Source organism: Brachypodium distachyon, chromosome 1 (assembly GCF_000005505.3).
Source record: "Brachypodium distachyon strain Bd21 chromosome 1, Brachypodium_distachyon_v3.0, whole genome shotgun sequence".
Classification (NCBI taxonomy): Eukaryota; Viridiplantae; Streptophyta; class Magnoliopsida; order Poales; family Poaceae; genus Brachypodium; species Brachypodium distachyon.
The window spans coordinates 23,913,603-23,936,234 of NC_016131.3; the positions used below are offsets into that span (position 1 = coordinate 23,913,603).

A 22,632-nucleotide genomic window follows, 5' to 3' on the forward strand; every position below is an offset into this window, starting at 1 on the left:
CTACCTGTCTGGTGGTTGTATTGTCTGGCGTTCCTGACGATCTTGCATGTCATGCATCCAGCCAAAATCCTAATGTAGTAAATAACCAAGTCTAAAATACTAGTTCCACATTCTCTAAAAATACATATTTAGAGAATATTATTTCAGATTACATAATTACATGCTAGTTTGATCTGTCCACCTATCTATTATATACTAAAATTACGTGACGGAGTGACCACGTAAAAGAATAAAAGATAGAATGCTAAAAAAACCCCAAAAAAAGCAAAAGATCTTCAAAAACCTAATTCCCCGCATGTCGTGAGGATTCTCCATCCTCACGCCGCCGCAACATCTGCCTTCGGGTTCTCTCGGACAATCTGGTCTTCCTACTCAAGCTCGCCCCCCTCCTCTTCAGGGCCGTCATAGGATCCTTGCGCTCGGGTTTCACGCGCATCTCCTTGCCGAGCGTGAAGCAGAACAAGGCGGCTGAAGCGGCCCCGAGATTGGTCTTGATGAAGAACGCAGTAGGTGAAGACGGGTCATGGTTTTGGACAGGACGGGACACGGCATAGCATCGACGGCACAGCTTCTGGTGGTATGACGGCTTGAGAAATTAAGACGAGCAGAGGACATGCGCCTCTTCTTGGTCAAGTACGTGAGAACATCATCAGCATGTCGGTGTCCAGGTCTCCAGGACGAGCACAGATCCGGCTCCGGCGTGCGCTCGACATTTTGCGCCTCCGCCATTTTCATCTGCAGCCTGCCCCAAACGGGACGAACATGTATGAGCAGGTCGTTCGGTACAGCTGCAGCTACCAGCTACATGAAGCACGATTATGATCTTCTATTTTTAAGCCAACCAGTTTTCCAGATAGTTCCGTAACAAAAACAGGGGAACCAGAAAATTACACGGTTATGATCTTGTCTTAATTGTCTCTGTTAACTATCAGTCATCAGTCATCACACACCATATCATCCCTCGGTAATTCAATTGATTTATTTTACTAGCTACATGTTTATGACTGCTGGATATGGTCCAGGAGGTTGCTGATTGTAACACCAAGGTGTTGTCACTGTCGTTTACTTTATCCTGGCTTACTGTTTATATATGGACAATCGATGGTCCTTTCTTTAATGATCTCAGGAAGACAACCCACCTTATTTTCGTTTCCCAAATCAACTTGGACCAGCAGCAGTAACTTGAATAAGCCGTCGAGGTTTGAGGATGTCTTGTATATAGTCATCGCTAGGCTAGGATTCAAATCCATTTATGCTTTGTCTTCTGATTATATAGGACGCAATTGTACCATATATATAAGCGTGAAATATAAGACTTCTATATATTTTCCCTTTTTGTTAGGCTCTGGACTTATGTGCGTATCACATCAGAATCACTCGATGCGCGTAGATAAGAGGAGCAAAACTACTACTCCCTCCGTGCCATAAAGGTTGGCACGGATTTGAACTAGCTCTAGTTCGAAACCGTGCCAATCTTTATGAAACGGAGGGAGTACTTCCTACTCGATTTCTGGAACTGAAAGCAATCAGTGACTGATAAATTCTCCATATATATAACCATACAAATTTTGGATAATTGTTTCAATTAGTTACCTTGATTTGGCTTATGCTGCATGTCTTTTATGTACATACTTTTTTATGGTATTAGAGATACCAAATTAATACATCATGTTGTTTTAAGGTAATATAGCAATTGATTATTCATTCATTTCTAAACATGATATTTTTTTGGTTGGTATTCATCTTTGTGGTCTGTTTTTTTTCAAACTCTAGAATATCAAAGTAACCCAGAAATTCAGTTTTGAGAAGATAAGTTGTTCATAGTAGACTGTTGATGCTTTCTGAAGTCTTTGTGAACATCATGGGCCCATCTCTGATCTCACGATTGACCTGTATGTGTCTCATGATTGCCATGGCAGGTTTGAGTCATGCATTATCCTACATTACAAACTAAGTTTTAGCTTCTTAATGTGTTTCCTGGATGTTCAGTTCAAATGCTAATCGACCTGTGTTCCCTCTTATATTCCCCTTTTGAACTCTGTGAAGATATAGGACCATCTTATTTGTTTGAGAGCAAATGAATTTCAGCATCAGAACTATAGGATAATGACCGAGTCCAAGTGTGTAATGTTTACATGTTCCAATCTTCAAAATCTTATTGAACCTGTAGTTATGCCGGGTATAATGGCTCACAGCAAATTTTATATTATGGCAGATTGAAATAACCTCAGCTTGCTATTCCAAGCTCTGATGCTACATAATTAGCATTGATGAAACAACCTAGTATATATGAACAACTATTATTTTCCCCCTTCCACCTTTCATGCTAATCCAATAGTGATAATATTCAACAGTGGATATCAGGAAAATATCTTTATTCTTCTATTGACTAATCCAGCACAATAATATTCTCCCTGTGTTGTTTATCGGATAGCATAATTAATATATGCTCGTCCTGTCTTGGTTTACTAGCTCTAAGGCATTTCTCAAATATTTTATGTTACCTCTTTTATTTTGAAATGCAGAGGAGCCAATCATCAATTCATTGAGGTATTTCCAATAGAGATGTTGGCAGTCTACGGAGTTGAATTTTGGATATTAAAGGATCCATATATGGATCTGAGGTATTGCATTTTCTCCTTCCCTCTCACCTCTTCCTCCCTTTTCATTATTCTCTTCAGGTAAAGTAGAGAAGCATAGATCAAATATGATACTCTATGCTTTATCATTTATTTACATGTTATGCGTGGGAGCAAAGTTTAATTGAGTGGGTTACAAGGGACGACATTGAATATAGGAAAAGTGAATTTAATTTATACCAACTTATTTGAATTGGAGAAAATAGATATATGACTATTACAAAATGCATATGAATATATATGGTGACGAACATAAGAAATATATAAGAGAGAAATGCTCAAAATACATTACATATTTGGATTGCTGTTAAGTACTGTCATTTTGTAATGCACGATATAACCTAAAACCAATTACAGTTGAATATTAGAGAATTGAATTTGGAGAATCTGTTGGAGGGAGAGGTATTTGGCAAGAGAAACGTCTACAGGGAACCTTGCATAAAGGTTTTAGGGAAACAAATATGAGGAAGCTGCATGTGATCGATATTTAAAGAGAGTAGGGAGACACAGAGACAAAGAAAGATGATAAGTGACTGTGATGCGAAGGACATGATATAGAGAGAAATGCAATGGGATTCAATGAGTAGGGCATATTAATTTATGTGTGCCGAAATTATTTAAATGAGATCTTAATTAATATTCAAAAACTCTAGAAGGAAACAGTGATTGCTCGCGCTTTTGCGCGGCCGCTCTCCTAGTTTTGGAAGCGTACGAATGCCACTGACTCTGACAAATCAATGCCTCTAGACTTACTTCCAGAGACCAGGTTTGCTTGGGATGCAAACCTTGTTTTTTTGACGGAAAGCTTTAGGTCATACGACCTATTGCTATAATTTTATTAATCAAAAATATGTACAAGTGAATGGATGCTATCTAAAGTTATCTATCCATGTCTAAAAAGCATGGTAATTCTTTCTTTTCGCTCTATGGAAAACCAAATTGAGCTCTTCCTTAAAAATTCTTCTACACCTGTAAAGTGATGGAGTGATCCCATTGAAGATGCAATCATTGCGAAACTTCCAAATGCTCCATGCAGCAGCAGTTGTGATCTCCATGTGAAATGGCACCTGCAGTTCTTGCTTGATGAATCTAATGTTGTCATGGACAGATTGTCCAGGAGTGAAATTAGGGCATATATATCTCCAACAAGTCATGGCAAATTGGCAATGGAAGAAGAGGTGGTCTCTGGTTTCCATAGTGTTCTGATTGCAGAGAATGCAGGAGTATGACTGAAGGTGGAAGTTCCTCTTGAGTAGCATTGCTCTGGTGTTTAGTCTGTCAACCATAAGGAGCCACATGAAAACTTTGTGTTTGAGTTGACAACAGGAGGACCAGATCCATGTGAGAGTAATTGGGATGTCAATGTGTGTGACCAGCTTCTTGTATATTTTTGATGCAGAGTATCCAGAGGAGGTCCATGGGAATGTCCAAACATCAAGATTTCCTGATCTGTCCATGTCTTCAAGTAAGCGGAGAAGATCCTGAAACTGGTTATGGGCTTCAACTGATAATGGCATGTGGAATAGCTCTGGGGTCATGGCAGTTGACCATATCTTGGATAGAAAGGTTTTGCTCAATTACAAATGAGTAGAGCTGTGGCCATGTGTCAGCTAATGGGTTTTCAAGTCATGTGTCCTGCCAGAAGAGGACAGTATTGCCTTTGTGAGGATTGCAAATGACAATATCTTTGTATGTTTGCACAAGTTTAATTGTGTCCCTCCACCAGAATGATGCATCCTGGATTACAGTGAGGAGGCAATCCTTGAGCATAGTGTTGCTCCCATACCAGACCATGGCAAGTTGACCTTGTTGTAGAATTTATGAAGACTCTTCATGATGAGTGCTTGGTTCTATAGTTCTAGGTTTATGATTCCAAGACCACCTTCATCCTTGGGTCTGCATATCAGCACATGACCAAATAAAAGTTTTAAAGGTATCATAGAGAGAGTGTGGGGGTGTTCATAGAGCAGAGAGGATACATATATAATAGCAAACAAAATAACTGCAAGTGTGTCTGGACTGCAGGCGCTTCTGATCACCATCTCTACTTCTTCCGCTTCTTTGTTGGTGTAGTGTCATTGGTCTTCTTGTTCTTCTTGCTTGGATCAGTTGCAGTTGAAGTGTTATCACCTGCGACTAACCCAAATCTCTCACTGGGGCTTCTGACGATCTTGGTGTTGATTTTGGGAGCTTTGGCAGCACATGCAAGACAGTGTTTATTAATGCAGGTCTTGTGCTAACCTTGTTGGGGCTGGAGCCACTGACTTAGTCTTGCTATATCGAGAACCATTTGAGATCACTTTATTGTTCTGTGACATGATAACAGTTGCAAGGGTTTAGCTAAAATATCTGGCTAAGACTATCTGATCATACAAGACCCATATTCCAAAGAAAGCACTAAAAGAGATCAGAAAGGTGACCCCACTACCAATCTGTTTTGCAGAGACAATGGCGACTGGATCTGCTTCTTCTGAACCACAATTGTTTTCTGTCATAGGACCACACATTTTTGGGTTTCCTTCAAAGCTAGAATATGGAAACGTGCTAAGCTGACCGCCGGTTGGAATGGGCCCTTCAAGGTCATTATTAGAAATGTTGAATTCAGAAAGGAAGTGCAGGTTCTTCAGTGCCGATGGGATTGAACCTGTGAGATAATTGCCGGACAAGTCCAGCATCCGCAGATTCATCAGGTTGCAGAGCTGCTTTGGTATCTCTCCTGATAGGCTGTTGGAACTGAAGTTCAGTATAACGAGCGACTGTAACTGACCAATCTCCTCAGGAATCAAACCGGTGAAGTTAGTATTACCTAGTTTCAGCACTTGAGCGAAAGCACTGGTTATGCGGTATTGATGCGACGGAGCTGTATAAACTGGTAGCTCAAAGACTCTTGGGTCCAGATGGGGTGCTATCTTCTCATTGTTTAGCATGGGCATCTCCATTAAGGCTGTTGGAATTTCCCCTGTAAGGTTATTATCTGATATTTTTTTGAGAAACCGGACGGTCGATATCCGTCATTCAATTAGAAGAAAAGAACTGTACAAGGGGTGTCAAGGAGACATCCGGGAGAGGAAAGAGAGGGGAGAAAAAAGGTAAAATAGGGGGCGCGAACGCCTAATCTCCCGTATCAAAAGAACACACTCGAGCACGGCTAGTGATATCTTCCCATACGAGGTCTCCAAGGGTCCACTGAGTTGGTTGTTTTGCAAATGCCATGGAGCACTCCGTGTAAACCATTGTCAGGAAAAGACAGGTACTCCAGTGAGGAAGCATTGAAGAGTTCATTTGGGAGAGTCCCGCTGAGCTCGTTGTGACCAGCCTTGAGCACTCTGAGCATGGAGCAATTACCAAGTCCAGGGGGGATGCTGCCTGTAAAAGGGTTGTAGGAGAGCTCAAGCACAGAGAGGGATGCCGGTGAGCTGCTGCAGAAATGAGTCGGTATCTGCCCAGTGAAGCTGTTGTTGCTGGCATTGAGCACGGCCAGATTGTTCATCACCTCCCAGGTAGTGGATGATGGAAACTGTCCTGTGAAGAAGTTGCTTGAGATGTTCAGTACCTGTAGAGGCCGCTGGGCAGGGGTTGAAGATGGCAGCTCTTGCATGTCTCCGCTGAGGCGGTTGAAGCTGACATCAAGGAAGATGATGCTACCTGACGACAACAACTCCAGTGGCAGGCGACCAGACAGTGAGTTGTGGGAAAGGTTTGAGGCGTAGCAGACTGGCGAGGTTGCCCAGCGCAGGCGATACGCGCCCCTCAAGGCCCTTTGAAGCCAGCGAGAAATCGGTGACCGTCCCATCCGCGCCGCAGGTGACCCCTTCCCATGCGCAGCAGTCCATGCCGCTCCGCTTCCACGATGCTGAGATGCCACTGTCCCATGACAGCCCAGCAAGGAACTGCAGGAGGGAGCCCTTCTCCTGCTCTGTGCAAGAACTAGCGGTGAAGGCCATGGAGAGTAGTAAGATCAGCGCAAATGACGGGCCAAGGGCAGGTATGGGGAATCCATTGGTGCACTGCTTGTATGAGGAATGGAGCTGCTGTTTCTGCATGATTTCGTAATCAAAGTTCTGGCACGAAAAATAGATGCTTAAATTAGACCTGATTCTGACTGGCCCTAATCAGGAAAGAGCATGAGGAGGAAGAAGGGGGATTTGGCTCTCCATTGTTCGATTTCTCGTGGGCGTAATGTCTACAAAAGATTAGAGGGAGTGGGCACAGATCCACACTGATGTTTCGCACACTGGCCTTAGCTTCCTGGTTCACAGTTCTCACCATCACGTTTTGGTTCAGGCTGCCAGTAATAATCTATTCAAAAGCCCAAACCCACTTGCACAAAATAATTAGTGCTTTTGGTAGCAACCCTTGATTACGTGATTATTGAATTGGTAATGGTACATGATGCAATTGCTTAAGAGAAAGTATCATCCTTCGACCCGTCGGTAACATGCAAACCAAAAAATATATCATATATCAAACGGTAAATATATCAATCATATGTCATATATCAATAAAAATATACATGTTAGAGTTTCAAACTTGCTCTGAAATTTTTGAAACTTTTACTGAAGGTGAATTTTTCTATCTTAAGACTACCCTTAGATTTTCATAAAATTCTGAGTTTGTTTGAATCATAAATAATTTGTACAAGCAACAAAATGTGTTAGTATAAGAATAGCAAATTCCAAGCTCTCCCCTTCCTTCTCTCCCTGCTGTGTTGTACGCCCGAGCACATGGAAGCCCCTTGAGCCCATCAGCAGGAATCACGTGGAAGCGATGCCGGTGTCGGTACATATCAGCACCCCTAGAAATGACTTTCAGGCACAGGTCCACACTGATGTTTCGCACGCCGGCCTCTGCAGCTTCATGGTTCACACCATCACATTTTATTGAAAAGCCAAAACCCACTTGCACAAAATAATTACTGCCTTTGGTAACCACCCAAGATTATTTGATCATTGAATTGGTAATGGTACACAGGGGCGGACGCAGCTGGGTGATTGGGTGGGGTCTGCCCCACCCAATAAATTTGAAAATTCTTTTATATCATAAGCAAAAGCTATAAAAATATTAGAGAAAAATATGTATGCAATGTATTTGTCCCACCCAATATTAGAAATACACTGTTTTTCACCTCAATATTGAAAACCTGGGTACACGATGCAATTGTTTAAGAGAAAGTAGTATCATCCTTTCGGCCATGACTAATTTCTCTTTTTTATGTGTTGCTAGTTCGATTGCACTTTTTTGATTCTTTTAAACAAAACAAGAATCTACTAAACCAGAATTGAAATTGAGTGAGTAGAAAAAAAGAGAGAGAGAGAGAAAAGTGGTAAAGGGACAGAATCGACTAACCAGAGACTTTGAGGATTTTTTTTACATCAGGTAAATCTATCGGTTCTGTTCGTTTTTTTCTTCAAGTTACGACTATTTGTTTTTTGCTTCTATCAAGCCAATTGGTGGATGACCACGAAATCAAAATGGTCCGTCGGAATTGTTTAAGAGAAAGTATAATCATCCTTTCGGCCATGACCGTCATCAAGGAGGACAGTCATCCCATTGTGTATATAGCATGGGCCGGACTGACTACTTGGAGTCCGGACTGTTGCCCGAGGGACCGTACACACCAATGTCTTGCTGATTCTTCGTCAGAACTGAAATGCTTATATTGCGATTAAATATAAAAGGTAACGAAGCATTCTAGAACCACCTCTGTTTCATCCCAAACTCTGAAACTTGAAGATGCAAATTTGATCTGGAAGTAGGCAAGTAGCCAGTGGCCACCGATCATAAATGATTAATAAGTTAATACCCCCTCCGTTCCTAAATACTTGTCGCTAAAATCACGACAAGTATTTAGGAACGGAGGGAGTAACATATTGTTTCTTTTATACTAGCTAAATGCACATGCATTGCTACTGAAATACTATTATTATTATTATTATTTCACGTAAGTGACTTAACTACGCTTTTGCCAATTATATTTTCAAATTTTGTGCTGGATTATCTCAATATATACATCAATTCAGTCACTTGTAGTCACAAGATCATGATATAAACATTTATAGAGTATATCACAGATTTACCGTAGCTAATACGCCATCTAAACAAAACAGAGGATTAATTTACCGTACCTAATACTCTATACATCCAAATTGGAGTATCAAGGAGTAGCAACTAATTTGAGCCCTTAGATCAAAGAAAATGGACGGTTCAAATTTATTCCGGAGCATTTTAGAAGAGCTCTTATATGTACCATATTGAATATGTATAATTACATTCATTTTATAGCAGTAGTCTCATGTGAACGGACGACCCCTAATTCGGATCTTTATATAAGTAAAGATAAAGATACAATAAACATGCTCATTTCACCTGTGTTATTAGCATGTTTTACACAAGAATAAAAGATTGGTAGGTGATTTCAGATATCCTCGACACCACACTGGGTGCTAGTGGTTTATCACTTGCAATCACAGAGGCAAGATTACTTTCTGGCACAAGATGAGATCTGACAGTGTCTTTCCGTGCCGATCTATCCTTCGGGAGCAGTTCACACCACCGTCGAGGATACTCCTCACAACAATGTTCAGAGAGCTGATGCCTGGGACATCATAAATTTCAACGACTACATGCTCAAGTATATTATCTCGACGCATGATTGCTCGGTCATTTGGAAATGGTGAAAAATCAAGCAAGGGTAAAACAGCATTCTTCACCCAATCAGGAGTTATCACAGTCCTGAGCCGGACAATGTCACGAGGGAAATGAGGAATGATGGACAAATTCAGATCATTTCCTTTATCACCGGCTCTGCTGTGGGCTACATGGTAGAGAGCAATCTCTGATCCAGATGGAGCAGATACAGGAGATGGTGGTTCTTCCAAGTTTGTATTGAAATGTTGAATGCCCCTTGTATAACTTCCTGCATACCTGTTATCATGTAAAATATTCACACGACCCTTCTCAGCGTCTGTAGACTGATTCTGTGAAGTAGGAATGACTGAGTTCTTCACATTGGCTTGCCAGAAGATATTTTCCCTATCAATCTGTAGGAATAGAAATTAATGATCTCCGCAAAAAAGAGAATTAATGATGTGTTCAAAGTAAACTCTGTGGTTTTTAATCCTCTAAAAGATTGTCATCAACTTCAGAGTGTTCTCTGAAAAGGCAGATAAACATTATATAAACTGCTCTGTGATTAATAAATGTGGTTGTCCATACCAGCAACTTTTGCAGAATCATTTCCTTCTTTCGTCCAGTGCTGCCAATTGGAAACAAACTCGTCAAATTGTTTAAGCAACTCCAGGAACAAGGAGGAAAAAAAACCAGCCATCTTTTACATGAATATAGTAATGTGATATTCCATTTTCAAACTAGGGCTGCATTTCTTTTTGATTTCCATTCAAGAGTTTGTGTGTTTCCACGCTTTTTTTTCTTTGTAAAACATCAAAATTTAGTTTCCTTGGTTCATTCAAATGACATAGGTTAGCCATCTATATAGTGCATACGGCATACCCCAGAGCATGCATAATTATGCTAGGCTCAGTAACTGCACCTAAAGATTAACTTTGCAAGTAGAAATTACTTGAAAATAACTAAGTACCTAATGCCACCACCCCCAGCTGGACCATTTGTATAAAGTGCAGTAAACTCCTCAACAAATCCATCAGCATGCTCCTCCTGCTCAAACAGCCCATCCATCCGAAGTCTAGCATCTATCACTTCCTTGGCACAGTAACTTCCTTTATTACCTCCAATAGCTTTCAAACTATCATATCCCATAATGTATGAGACAATATTTTCTTCAATGTTGGGATATCTTTCATCCATCCATGACCTAACCTAAAGCAGAAGAAAAGTACAGAAAATGACTGTTGCCACGTGCGAAGAGGTGTGTTCAACTGTTAACACGCTATAGATCTAAAAAATATTGCATGGCAGTAAATTCGTGGACTTACAAGGTATTCTGCTGCCTGAGTGCGCCTTAAACACTCTTGTCCCCCATATGATATCTCTCCCCAGCCTTTCCATCCAATTTCCTAAAGAAAAAAATGTGAATGACTACAGTGAGAAAGTTAACTACGAGTTCTTGACAAAACTAGCTGGATAGACTACAATCAACTGGCCTTTATTCAATCCATGTGCATTACTGTTTGTTTCAATCCGAGGAAACTTGGAAACAGCAAGTCAAATATAATTAGGAAATGATAACACACTATGAGACACAAATTTTCAGCTATACAACACATTAAAATAATTCATTTATATTGAAAATATTTGCTGTACCGGCAGCATAACATTTAACAGAATAAAACCCAATTAGGCTTTGGATGCTTTTACTTGGAGGAAGACAAAAAGGTCAAACTTGAAATTACTATAATTTATATTCTTATTAGAAAAACATACAGTAGGTAACAATTGGAGGAGTTTTTCAGGCCGACAAGGATTAGATGGTTTTGCTCCAATGCAGTGAACCTTGTCTTTTGATATTTGATGGAACTGCACATCACTGAAGTCTACAACCTGCTCCACAAGTATATAACCACTGTTCAGACAAGAAGCTACCTGGAATTGGAAATTACATTTGACCTCACCAAATCAGGAGTGATGTAGTTTGCAGGATCTCCAACTTCATACAGAAGCTGTTCTGCACAAGTGCTATAGCTCAGAAGACCTCCACTATCATTTGCCTTCCCAACAAAAACTTCTCCTTCGCAACTCACTTCCGCATATGGAAGAGACAAATCCAGAAGCTGCTCAAAAGAAAAATCTCGATATGCATCTCCTGCTCGTTGTAATGCCAGAAGTAGAATATAAAGGAAACTTGAATCATGAATGAAGTGAAAATAACAGCCCAATGTTCCTTAAAGAACGAGAGATGTACCAGGGTGCATGAAATATCCTCCAGTGAGCTGACAACCACATTCCAGAAGATGACTAGCTAATGTCCCTTGTGCCAACTTCTCAAAGTCATTCCAATTCCAACCCAATTCGTAGACCTAAGAATGGACCAATAACTAAATAAATATAGTAGGATCAATCATATTCAAATTTGCAAAATTATTTTGAGCAAGAGAAATAAAAACATAAATAAAGCCTTAAGAAATAAAGGTTCTGAAAACAACACCCAAAAGTCACATACGCTACTTTTTTTAACCACGCATGTTATGTATTAAGATAGGAGAAACGTTCAAAGTACAGGACGACCAGTTCTCGAGCTATTATAATCACTGCAAACTAAAGGGAAGAATCTTTTGCCACTGGAAACTCTTGCAATACCCCATCTGCAGTTAAAAAAAATGCCCTTCTCCTTTTTGCCAGTCAAATAACTGTAGAGACACTAAAAAAATCAGAAAATACCAGAAAAGGAATCATGGATTGCCTTTGAACCAACATCGTAAAGTTGTACAAATATTTCATCCCAGGAAATTCTTTAGGATATTCCATAATGCTTAGGAATACTGAAACGTTTTTTTTGTAAGGTAAGTTTCAGGGATTCTCCTAGTTAAAATATGTTTGTAAAACATTAACGTTCTTCTTCCAAAAGTGATAGATGATTTTTTTTTCATGGATCTTCTCTGACTGTTAAAAAATACCAGAAACTTAGAAAGCCATCTCCAGAAAAATCAGACCAGTTCAGAGATTCCTTTCCACAGATCAGAACATTTATTTTCATCAAACTATGCTAGGAAATAGCCGCAGAAAATTGCACTAGGAAAGCATATCAATATCCTTAAGCTTTTTATGGTACATCCTCAAACAACTCTTGCTTTTTTGATAAAAAAAACATTTGTAAGAATACATAACTTACTTCAAATACTGATCTGTATTGAGTGGTGCAAAACGAAAAAGAAAACAATAACTTCTGTATGTAAAGGAAGCCAGAACAATCTCTGAAAATCTTACATCATGTAACTTCAGCTTGCTATTCTAAACCATCCAATCCAAGTATTGCACTTGAATCAGCAGGATAGAGAGAGCATTTGGTTATGTTGATTATGAAGGATGGAAGGTGGCCTAGCAAATACACCTAAATGTATCCTGAAAGCTGTAACTATATAGTTCAGTGGCAGGGGCGGGCCTACGGCCCGTGCTACCCGGGCTGTAGCACGGGTCCGGCCCAAGTGAAGAACACATCATACGTGATAAGCCTAGCCGGCAGCCCCCCGAGGCCCAGCCGTTTCTTCAGCCCAGCAGGCCAGCACCATCGCTGTGAAATTGTGAATCATGATCGCTCTCTCGCTCGCTCCAGGCGTATCGATCGATCCTGACCCACGCCGTCCCACGAGCAGTTGGTCACAGATCGGAAGCCACACAGTTTGCTACAGATCGGAAGCCACACCGTTAATTGTTAACGAGCAGATTACAGATCGGAAACCACACAAAATCCCATCGCTCGTTAGGTTCGGGGAAAAAAATCTCCACGGCCAAACAGATTGCTTTTGGTTTGTGTTACTTAAAATGTCTTAATTTTGAGTGATCCATTATCGACCATCGGTAGCTGTAGTCTGACCTGTAGAATATATTCAATTGCTCACGAGACTAATGATGTTTGGGCAGACGAGTACATGCTTTTGCTATCTTCAATTTCTTATCTACTCTCTTCGATCCATATCAATTGTCGAAATATTACGTGTATCTATACATATTTTAGGCATAGATACATTCATATTTGGACAAATTTGAGACAATTGATATGGATCGGAGGGAGTAGCAAACAATTCTGTTGTGTCATATGTTAGCCCCCTCTTTTGTTCATTCCTGGGTCCGCCACTGCGGGATAGCAATAAGGAGGCTGATCAGCTTGCAAAATCGGCAACCTATTTAGATTTGGGTAGGCATGTTTGGTTATTTGATCTTCCAGATCATGTAAACTTCCCCAGATTTTTGGTATGAATAAAATCCCCCGTTCCTCTCAAAAAAAAAAAGCTAGCGATCAAGTTTCCCGGAGAAAAGAAAACTATCGATTGAGTAGCTAATGGCCGTTCGGCCATTCCGCTTTCCGTGGGGTATTATCTCGGCGGCCGTAGTAACAAACAGTCATTGACTTCTCATCTTTCAGACTTTGTATTGTTTCATCTTCTTTGGCTCTACATATTCCACCTGTTTGTTTCATCTCTCATGTCTTTTTATAGCCCTCGACTTCTCCTGCCCTGAGCCACCTCGATGTCAATTTCACCATCGAGCCGAGGAAGCAGACGTGCGAAGCTGCTGCCGCACCGCTCCTGGGTAATCTGTCATGCCGCCGCTGCTGTATAGAGGCCTTCCTCGCCGTCCCGTAGCTGCAGCGCCCGCCACCAGAGTATGATAACACCCAGGTGCTGTACTGGATTTTCTCATTCTACAGTTTGTTGTCTCGTCTATTTTTTTTATATTTGTTTGCAGTGTTAGTGAAGGAAAAAGATCAGGGAGTCAGCTATCCTTCCATGCGACTTCTTTCACATGTAATTTTCGATTGGAATTTTCTATTTGATATGTCGCGCATACTATTGCCAATATGATAATTTAGTGCTCGATGTTCCAATTCATGCAGGATTGCTTCAATTTAATCCCAAATTTAAGCTCTTCAATCTTGATTCCCTTTCCTACAATACCGGTTCTACATTTTTCAGGCAATATTGGAGGCTCGCTGCAGAGTATAGGGACACAAATAGAGGTTGCAGGCATACTAATACTCCAGTCTCCAGTACAGCATATTTAAGGGAACAAACTAGATGAACGAGCATTGCAGGGAGTACATGTAAAACACACTTGTTTTAGGCATGTTTATGGGAACAAACTAGATGAACGATGTACTATGCCATTTTTTTTGTAGGATTGCTTATTTTGTAGACATGCTCATGGAAAGCATATAGATCAGGAGGTGCCGAAACAAGACCGTGGTAATTAATCCAGCTAGCTCAATTTGTATGTTCTATATGTGATGGGCTTTTACAGTGTTTTTTTTCCACAGGAAGCACAACGCCGGTTAGGTCCTGAAATAAATCCAGGAAAATGCAAGAACCCATGTCAAGTAGACTTGAACCTGGGTGGGCTGGTTCCACCACAAGGAACCAACCATCTGAGCTACGCTCAGTTCGCGAATACATGAAGTGTCTCTGAGCTCTTATGTGATACAATTTGTAAAGCAATGCGGATTGTTGTTGGTGAGGAAACCTCCGTATAATGTCCTTTTGGTTTTCTATGGTCTGCTGAATGTGCCCTTAACTCGTGCAATCCTCAATGTAGATAATCATGTATAACTCAGATTAACCAATTAAATTCTAAAGACTTCCATATTCGACAGATTCATTTATGCTCGCACAAATATATATCTTTTAGAACCTCACACAAATATGTTGAAACAGCAAAGTGCAAAATAATTAGCAAATATAAGAATAGTCATGAAAGAATACCATAGGTGCTAAGAATAGTGCAGCATCAGCAACCCGAGAAGTAACAACGACATGTGGCTTGTAATTTTCCAGGCAATGCACAATGGAGGCTGCACCAAGATATGTGCTTCTGCCCTGGACGCACAACAAAATTCCTTCAAACGGATAAGCAAAACAAAATGATATGCAAGTGAACTATTGCTCACTTCAGTGACAATCATTGGAGAATGGATGAATTGTATAATGTCCTGATCTTACAATTTCTACGTCTTTCTCAGTCATAGTTTTCTCTTTGAAGATTTCTCTAGATCTTCTGGAACAAACTGGGTAACTCCAGCCATGAAGATGGCCGGATAGCAAGGCATAGGGGATTGGAAAGTAGAACATAGTTTAGGGCAAAGAGGAGCTAGGAAGAGACTAGATTGATTATCTTCTCGTTGCTTGATTGATAATTGTATGACATGTTTTATTGTCTTCTTGGTGGTGTGGAACACAGAAGAGAAGACGATCTTCTCTACCACTGTACATGCTCTAATGAATAATCCAAAGGGGTGTGGTTCAACCTCTATGTCTACTCTTATCTTATCCCTTTCTATCAAAATTTCCTATTTTAATAATATCTCATATTTATTAGAATTACCTAATCCTATATCTGGTACACCTAACATCTTCCAGTAATAATCTTTAGGCCACACCTCATGGTACATAACTACATATATTAATGTACTATGATGGAACTTCAAAAGTTTGGATGCAAATTTTTGATCAATTATGGTCACTTACTTTCTTGTAACTTAACACATGCTAGTTTGCCTCAAGCTTAAGAAATAAGTTAAAACAGATTACCTGTCCCACTCCAATTGATTCGTCCGATAATACACAGCTCCCTGCAAAAAGAGCAATCTCAAAAATAGTTCAAAGCTTGACTCTGAGTTTTGACTCCATGTACCAAGCTATGATGTTCGGCATTCCCTAACTCGTACATGACCTTGTTAGCACCCAAAGCATCGCATAATTGGTACTATCGAGCAGATCAAAAGTACCTGGACTTGAACTTGATGATTCATAAGCTACAGCAACGGTTATCTCCAGTCCTAAATTTGATGCAAGGTCCAGTACTTCTTTCTGAGCTCCAGGCGGATCAACTAATAAATGGAGAAGACACACAGTATTTAAGTGAGAAAAGAAAACAAATGTGGTAAAGCAAACTACGGTGAACATTGCCTTACTTGCGCCCATGTTAGTTATTATGCAAACTTCTCGATCCAAAGCCATGGGTAGAAGCACGGACAACCACTCCTTAACTGCATATTTATATATGACGAAAAAGGTGCATTAAAAGATCTTATCTAGAGTACCATAAGAAAACAGAAAAACAAAGCTGAAAAAACTAGCCCCATGGAGAAAAGAACAAAAATAAGTTTTACATGATAAAACTCGGAGAATTTTATCCTTGAGATACACAAAGCTCTACAGTTTAATACATAAATAAGTTCTCTCGCGACCGGAGATGCAGTTTACAACATAACAGGCATTACCTGCTTTGATAGTAATTAAAGTAAATGCATGAGTATCAAATATTTCTCAAACACTACACCTCGGGGATCATATCCTTTCCCTCCGGAGACCATAGCTTGGTAGCGATCTGCAAGTGTTCGCTCAGCCAAACACTCAAGTACTATGTAGTTAAGTTCTTTGACCCTCTCCAATAACTTCAAAGCAGCCATGGGACGGTCGCCCCCAAATCCAGCCCCACAGCCGACATAAACTTTATTCCTGTGCCGCTGAGGATTGCTCCTCTATGAAGCGATAGTAGTATTAGAAGAACTGAAGTATTCCTTTCATTAAGTCGTAATAGACAAGGAAAACTTTTCCGTTCTGCAAATGACTAACCAGCTTCACCACACAGTTCTCAACTTCTTCCAGCTCTACTGTTTCCCTGCAATTGTTCACTGTCAGTCACAGCATGAAGTACATATATAGAAAAACCTAAACTAAACTTTTTGAGATGAGAATACAACATCAACTAATATATCCACGGGCGGAGGACCAGTAGGGCAAGGTAGGAAGAGCGGCCGCCTCAGTCACGAATTGGGGGAGATTAAGGATATGAAAGCTAAAGGGCAGAATCGGTTCGTGGGGCGATGGGAGGAGAACGATTGGGAGCGAGAGGATCGAAGGGAGGATCAACCCGGCGCCGCCGGCGCTTGCGCTACTGGAATCCAGTCGAGCGCGAGAAGGAAGACGAAGCGAGGGGGCTGAGACGCTCGGCCCCGAGATGGATAGGACCTAGAAGGAGGGAGGGCTGCCGCTCAGGATTCAGGAAGGGGTAAAACAAAAGGGGATACTATATCTGCCCATCGGGCCGTGTTTTTCCGGGCTGGCCCGAGTCACGCAAAAAAGCACGCCCCACGGAACGACATGGCACGGGCGAAACGGGCCGGGCCAGGCACGAAATCTATCATGTGCCAGACTTTTTTTTGATACAGCACGAGCAAGGCACGACAAATCGCGGGACTAGCACGGCACGGCACGACCGGCACGAAATAGCCCAGCACGGCACGAAAAAACCATAATGAGAGACACGAGGCATGATTTTTAAAACAAGAGAAACGATCGCACGGAAGCATGCACGATCTCGATTTTCCGCTTTTGGGCCAACCGCGCGACCCAATCGGGCTTCGGTCGTCCGCGCTAGGCCGCCAGGCGCCAGTGTTGGAAATTAATCGGACATGTAATCTTGGGCAAAGCTAACAGCCGTCCGCGCGAGGGCCAATCGGGCGCATGTTGATTTCGCGCTACGCGGGGCCATCGGCCAATCGGGCGTAGGCGCGGGTGGACCGTTGGGCCGTTCCGCGTCGTAATCACGCGCGAGGAGTCAACCACGCGCAGCGTAGGCGCGCATCAATCCGCGCCCTGATCAGTTATCAGGAGAAAGCACATTGATTGCGGCACTGGCGGCCTGGCGCATCGCGGAGACTCGGACGCGCGAGGGACCAATCAGGCGCGGGCGCGCAGAACCTCGCGTAGACTCGGATGTCGCTTGGCATGCTAACAGGAAAAAAGCACGGCACGAGAAATATGCACGCAGGCACGTAAAGCAAGAAATGGCCCAAAAATTTTGAATAGAGCATTACAGCTCCGAATTTGGTTCATTTATGCCCCATAAATAGAGTTGCACATCACACTCATTTGCCCATTCTCAAACCACACATTTCTCCTTCACCTCACACTTCAATCTCATGACCAATCCAAATCATCAATACAATCCTGGCGATCAAAATAACCAATTCTTCCTTCCGGAGGAGTTGGGTTAGACATCACCGTCTATGGATTCAGCCCCACTCCCATTCCTCCCGATATTCCACAAACCCAAACACAACATATGCCTCCACGTCACCATTCCACCGGTTCCACTAGTGCAACCATTTCCTGCACCACCGGCGCAAAGAAGCACCGCACTACATCATCGGTGTGGAAAGAGTTTGACCTTAAAGAAGAGAAGTTGGCGGATGGGACAAGCAACTGGAAGGCCATATGCAAGAGATGCAAGAAGCCGCTCAGCGGGAACTCCAAGTCAGGAACCGGCCACCTGGAGAGGCACATCGCCGCCCACATGAAGAAGGACAAGGAACAAGGGAAGGTACAAAGCACTATCGGCTTCAACCCCGACGGTTCAGTAAGAAACTGGAACTACGATGCTCAGGTAGCCCGAAATGAACTTTGCTATTTAATTGCTCGTAACGATTTACCGCTTGGTTTGGGTGAGTCTCCCGGTTTTGTCGAATATGTTCAAACTGCTCATAATCCTAATTTCAAACCGGTTTCTAAACAAACTACAACTAGGGATATGAAAAAACTAAACAAGAATGCTCTTCAGCCATTAAAAGAAGACTTTACTACATGCACCTTCTCAGTTTCTTTGACATCTGATATCTGGAGGGGTAAGCGTAAGCAAGATTACATTAGTGTTGTTGCTCATTATGTTAACAATGGAACTTCGGAACTACAAAAAAGAATCATTGGCTTCGAATTAATTGATGTATCCCATACCGGTTCGAACATTGCTAAAAAAATCTTTAAAGTTGTTAATGATTTTGGTCTCACTGAAAAGATTTTTGCAATAACTTTGGATAATGTGTCGTAGCCCGAGGCGTAGACACCGAGGGTGTGCGGCACCCCCTTTAGGTTTGGCAGAGGGCGTCGGGGATCGCTCCGGTGATCGCCGGCGAGGCCAATGTCAAGCGTGAGGGAACACAAGATCGTTTTTACCAAGATTCGGGCCACCCTGAGGTGTAAAACCCTGCGTCTTGCTTCTGTGCTTTTATTAGCCGATGAACAAGGGTTTACAGGTTGCCGGGGGAGTCCTCGGGTGCTCTCTCCTTTCTTGCTAAGGGCTACTTGCTATTTCTGGCTAAAACTAGTCAGGAACCGAACCCCTTGACCGTTGGCAATGGTCCTCCTTTTACACTCAAGGGGATACCACAGGTGCTTTGGTGCATGGGTGACAAGTGGCGAGCAAAGAACTCGGGCAACTTGCCCTCGCTACGCTGGCTTGCATGCATGGTGAGTAGCCCTGCAGCTAGAGCGCTGCGTGCCTAGAATTCACAGCGGGCCAGTCGCTGTGGGCTGACTAGACGGGGAATTCCCTTTCTGTCGGAGCATAAAATGCTTGCTTGTGCTTCACTCCTTGCCCTGACGAGCCCTGCACACAGGGAGCCCGCCGGGCGGCCACGTGGCGACGATGCTCTGTCCGTTTGGTACTGTCCTTGTAGCGAGCGCCCGTGCCCGGGAACACCCTCCCCGGCAAGTGACCTTCTCGGGGAGCGCCCAGACGGGGATTCTCTTGTTGCCTTCTAGGGCAACCCCCGCAGCCTGGCTAGCCCTGCCGGGCTGGTGGCTTGCCGGGCAACTTGTGCGGTGCTGCCCGGGGCGCTATCCTTGCGGGGAGCGGGTGAGGCGACCCACGCGTCATGCAACGGTGGTACCCCGGGTGCCACTGGTGCAACAGTAGCCCCCGGGTGAGGGGCGGCAACGCCTGCTTCCGGATGAACTCACCTTTGGTCGGTTGTCGGGCTACGCCCTTAACCGACGCGTGGGTCCCGAGCCGCTTCAGGCGCCCGTTTATGCGTTACTCCAGGGACTCCGCCGTTACGGGCAGTGTAGTGGGGGCGAGATTTCCGCCCTAACCTCCCCTTAATCACGGGTGGTTAAGGCCACGCCCCGCCTTCCCCCTCTTTAAGCCTAATTATCCCCAGCGCACCCGTAGGGTGTGGATGCGACCGTTGCTCAGCGTCGGGGTACTATAAGACCCCACCGCTGCGCTGAGGAGCAAACACTTGGCCCCCAGCCCTTCTTCCTCATCCCCATTCTTCCTTGCGCTCCTGATTCTTGCCAATCTCCACCTACGTTCCCCATGGCGCCCACTGCCCTAGAGGTAATCACGTATGATGTAATTCCCAATGTATTCATAAAGATTATTAAGTTGTCCTTATTTGAACATCTGATATGTATCATTGAATATGTGATTTGATTGCGGAACTATGTATTCATGTTGTTCATACTAAATTGTCCTTAGTCATTGAGGTTGTGCTGGACACATAACCTAAACTAATGTGAAAGTTGGCTGATGACTCGGTTCCACTTGTCATGGGCATGGTGATGTCATTCCAGCTTACATGGACTCGGCTAAAGAGTTTAGCGAGTCGGACTGACCCATATTGAGATGCAACGAGTAGGTCGTCATTTGCATGTCTCAATCAATGTAATCCTTAGACCTGAGGTTATCGCACAAGCCGAGTTGTGGATCACCAACTTAGGTTCTGTCAAACGTTGTTCCATAACAGGGCAGTTATAAAGGCAGAGTTCGGGTTGACTGAGAATCAAGCTGTGTGATGTGGATAACCAAGATGGGATTTTGCCCCTCCGACTGGAGAGATATTCTCTAGGCCCTCTCGAGTGATATGATTCGGGAAGCATGGCCATGCGCGACTCGGTTAACTGTTAACCGGGTCGATCGACTAAGAGTTAGTCAGATGAATCGTATATCACGGATTGAGAAGAGAGTTGAACTATTAAAGAAATGACGATTAATCGCCTATAGTTCGACAAGGTATATCGTGAGGCAAAAGGGACTAAGACGTATGTCACATTGGAAGGTACGTCGTCATGACTCGATGGTACTTGGAAGTCAGCACGTTCTGCTAGGAGCCGCTACCGATTGATCGATTGAGAGTCGGACTCCAATCGTGTCCAAGTCGCCATGAGCCTGCGGGGTCACACACTTAAGAGCGGGAGCAAGTATTTGGTCGGGTTGGACCCGAACCGGAAATGGACTGACAATGCGAGTTGGGCTCGCAGAGTGGATGGGCCACAAGTGCTGGAGCCCACTTCCACTCGGTATATAAGCAGGGGCGTAGGATGCCCAAGGTGCACGGTTCGTCACTCTCATGTGTTGAGAACCCTAGCCCCATTCAGTCCAACCGTCGCACCGGACCTAGCAGTCCGCCGCCGGAGCTCCTCCTCGCACGTGTGGATACCGGCAGAGGTGTTGTACGTTCAGCACTTCGACGATCGCGGGATTGGATCGGCTGGATCGGATCGAGGGACTGCACTGCATCAAGGCGCTGCATCGATAATCCGCAACTGCACGTCTAGTGGTAATCCTTGTGGCCTTCTACCTCGGCTAGATCTTGGGAGTTCACGTAAGAAAAGTTTTGTTTATCTCTACGCGCCCCTTCACCCACAGCCCCCAAGAGAGGGAAAGGCTCCAAGAGTTCCGCGGCACACAAAGGTAAGAAGGCTCCCAAGAAGCCTCTCTCAGAGAAGGACCAGAAGAAGCGGGAGTTGAGGGCCACGCAGGCCTTCTTCAGGCCCGGCTACAATGGCGAGGGGCTTGACAAGATCCGGCATGCCGTCGCCTCCCGGTTCAACGAGTACGGCGAGACGCTCGTCTTCCCCGCCGGCGCTGATCACCAGGATAACGACTTCCGGGTGTTCACCCGCTTCATCCTCATCGGACTGGTACCTCCGTTCTCCCTCTTCCTCCACGCGCTCATGGCGGCGTACCAGCTCCGGGTCGCGCCGCTCCACCCCACCTCCCTCTTCCTTCTCACCGTCTTCCAATTCCTCTACGAGGGGTTCGTTGGGGTGATGCCGTCAGTGGTGTTGTTCCGCCACTACTTTTACCCGCGCGTCGAGCAATCGGAGGCGATGTCGTCGGGGGTGGTGTTCCGTGCCCGCGACAAGATGAAGTCGGAGTTCATCTTGCGGACGGAGAAGAAGATCGAGAAGGAGTGGCGCGCAGATTGGTGCTGGGTTCGCGTGGAGGATCCCGATGAGCTCATCTACGCGCCCACCGAGCTGCCCGCAAGCAACGACGGTTGGCGGGATCGCTACAGCCGTGACGCGGAGCTCCTCCCCATCGTCGAGAGGATCAAGGCCCTGCGACTAGCGGGGCTCACTGATCTCGACGTGGCGCGCACCTACATCAGCCGGTGCATCGCGCCGCTGCAGCTGCGGTCTCGCCCCGCGTGGATGTACATGGGGCCCGGGGACAACACGCGCCTCCAGAATGGGGGCATAACCCCGGACGCGATTCGGGCGTGGGTGAAGGGGATCACCGG

The 22,632-nt window shown here is 43.9% G+C and overlaps 1 protein-coding gene and 1 pseudogene across 2 annotated transcripts; both read right to left on the reverse strand.

Moving 5' to 3' along the window:
* Positions 1-4,187: 4,187 nt before the first annotated feature.
* On the reverse strand, positions 4,188-7,154 carry LOC100821156 (annotated as a pseudogene).
* Positions 7,155-8,888: 1,734 nt separating this feature from the next.
* On the reverse strand, positions 8,889-17,333 carry LOC100821455. Of its 2 annotated transcripts, none has more exons than XM_010240484.3 (14): positions 17,029-17,333; positions 16,901-16,946; positions 16,605-16,806; positions 16,237-16,311; positions 16,051-16,152; positions 15,854-15,894; positions 15,029-15,142; positions 11,518-11,632; positions 11,228-11,418; positions 11,040-11,156; positions 10,592-10,672; positions 10,237-10,475; positions 9,855-9,894; positions 8,889-9,679 (listed from the first exon to the last, which is right to left on the reverse strand). In XM_010240484.3, coding segments are annotated over exons 1-14 (1,941 nt in total). In that variant the 5' UTR covers positions 17,031-17,333; the 3' UTR covers positions 8,889-9,103. The 2 variants fall into 2 exon arrangements, with proteins under 2 accessions (XP_010238786.1, XP_024312813.1); XM_024457045.1 differs by having other exon boundaries at positions 16,901-16,938; positions 17,029-17,332.
* Positions 17,334-22,632: the final 5,299 nt, after the last annotated feature.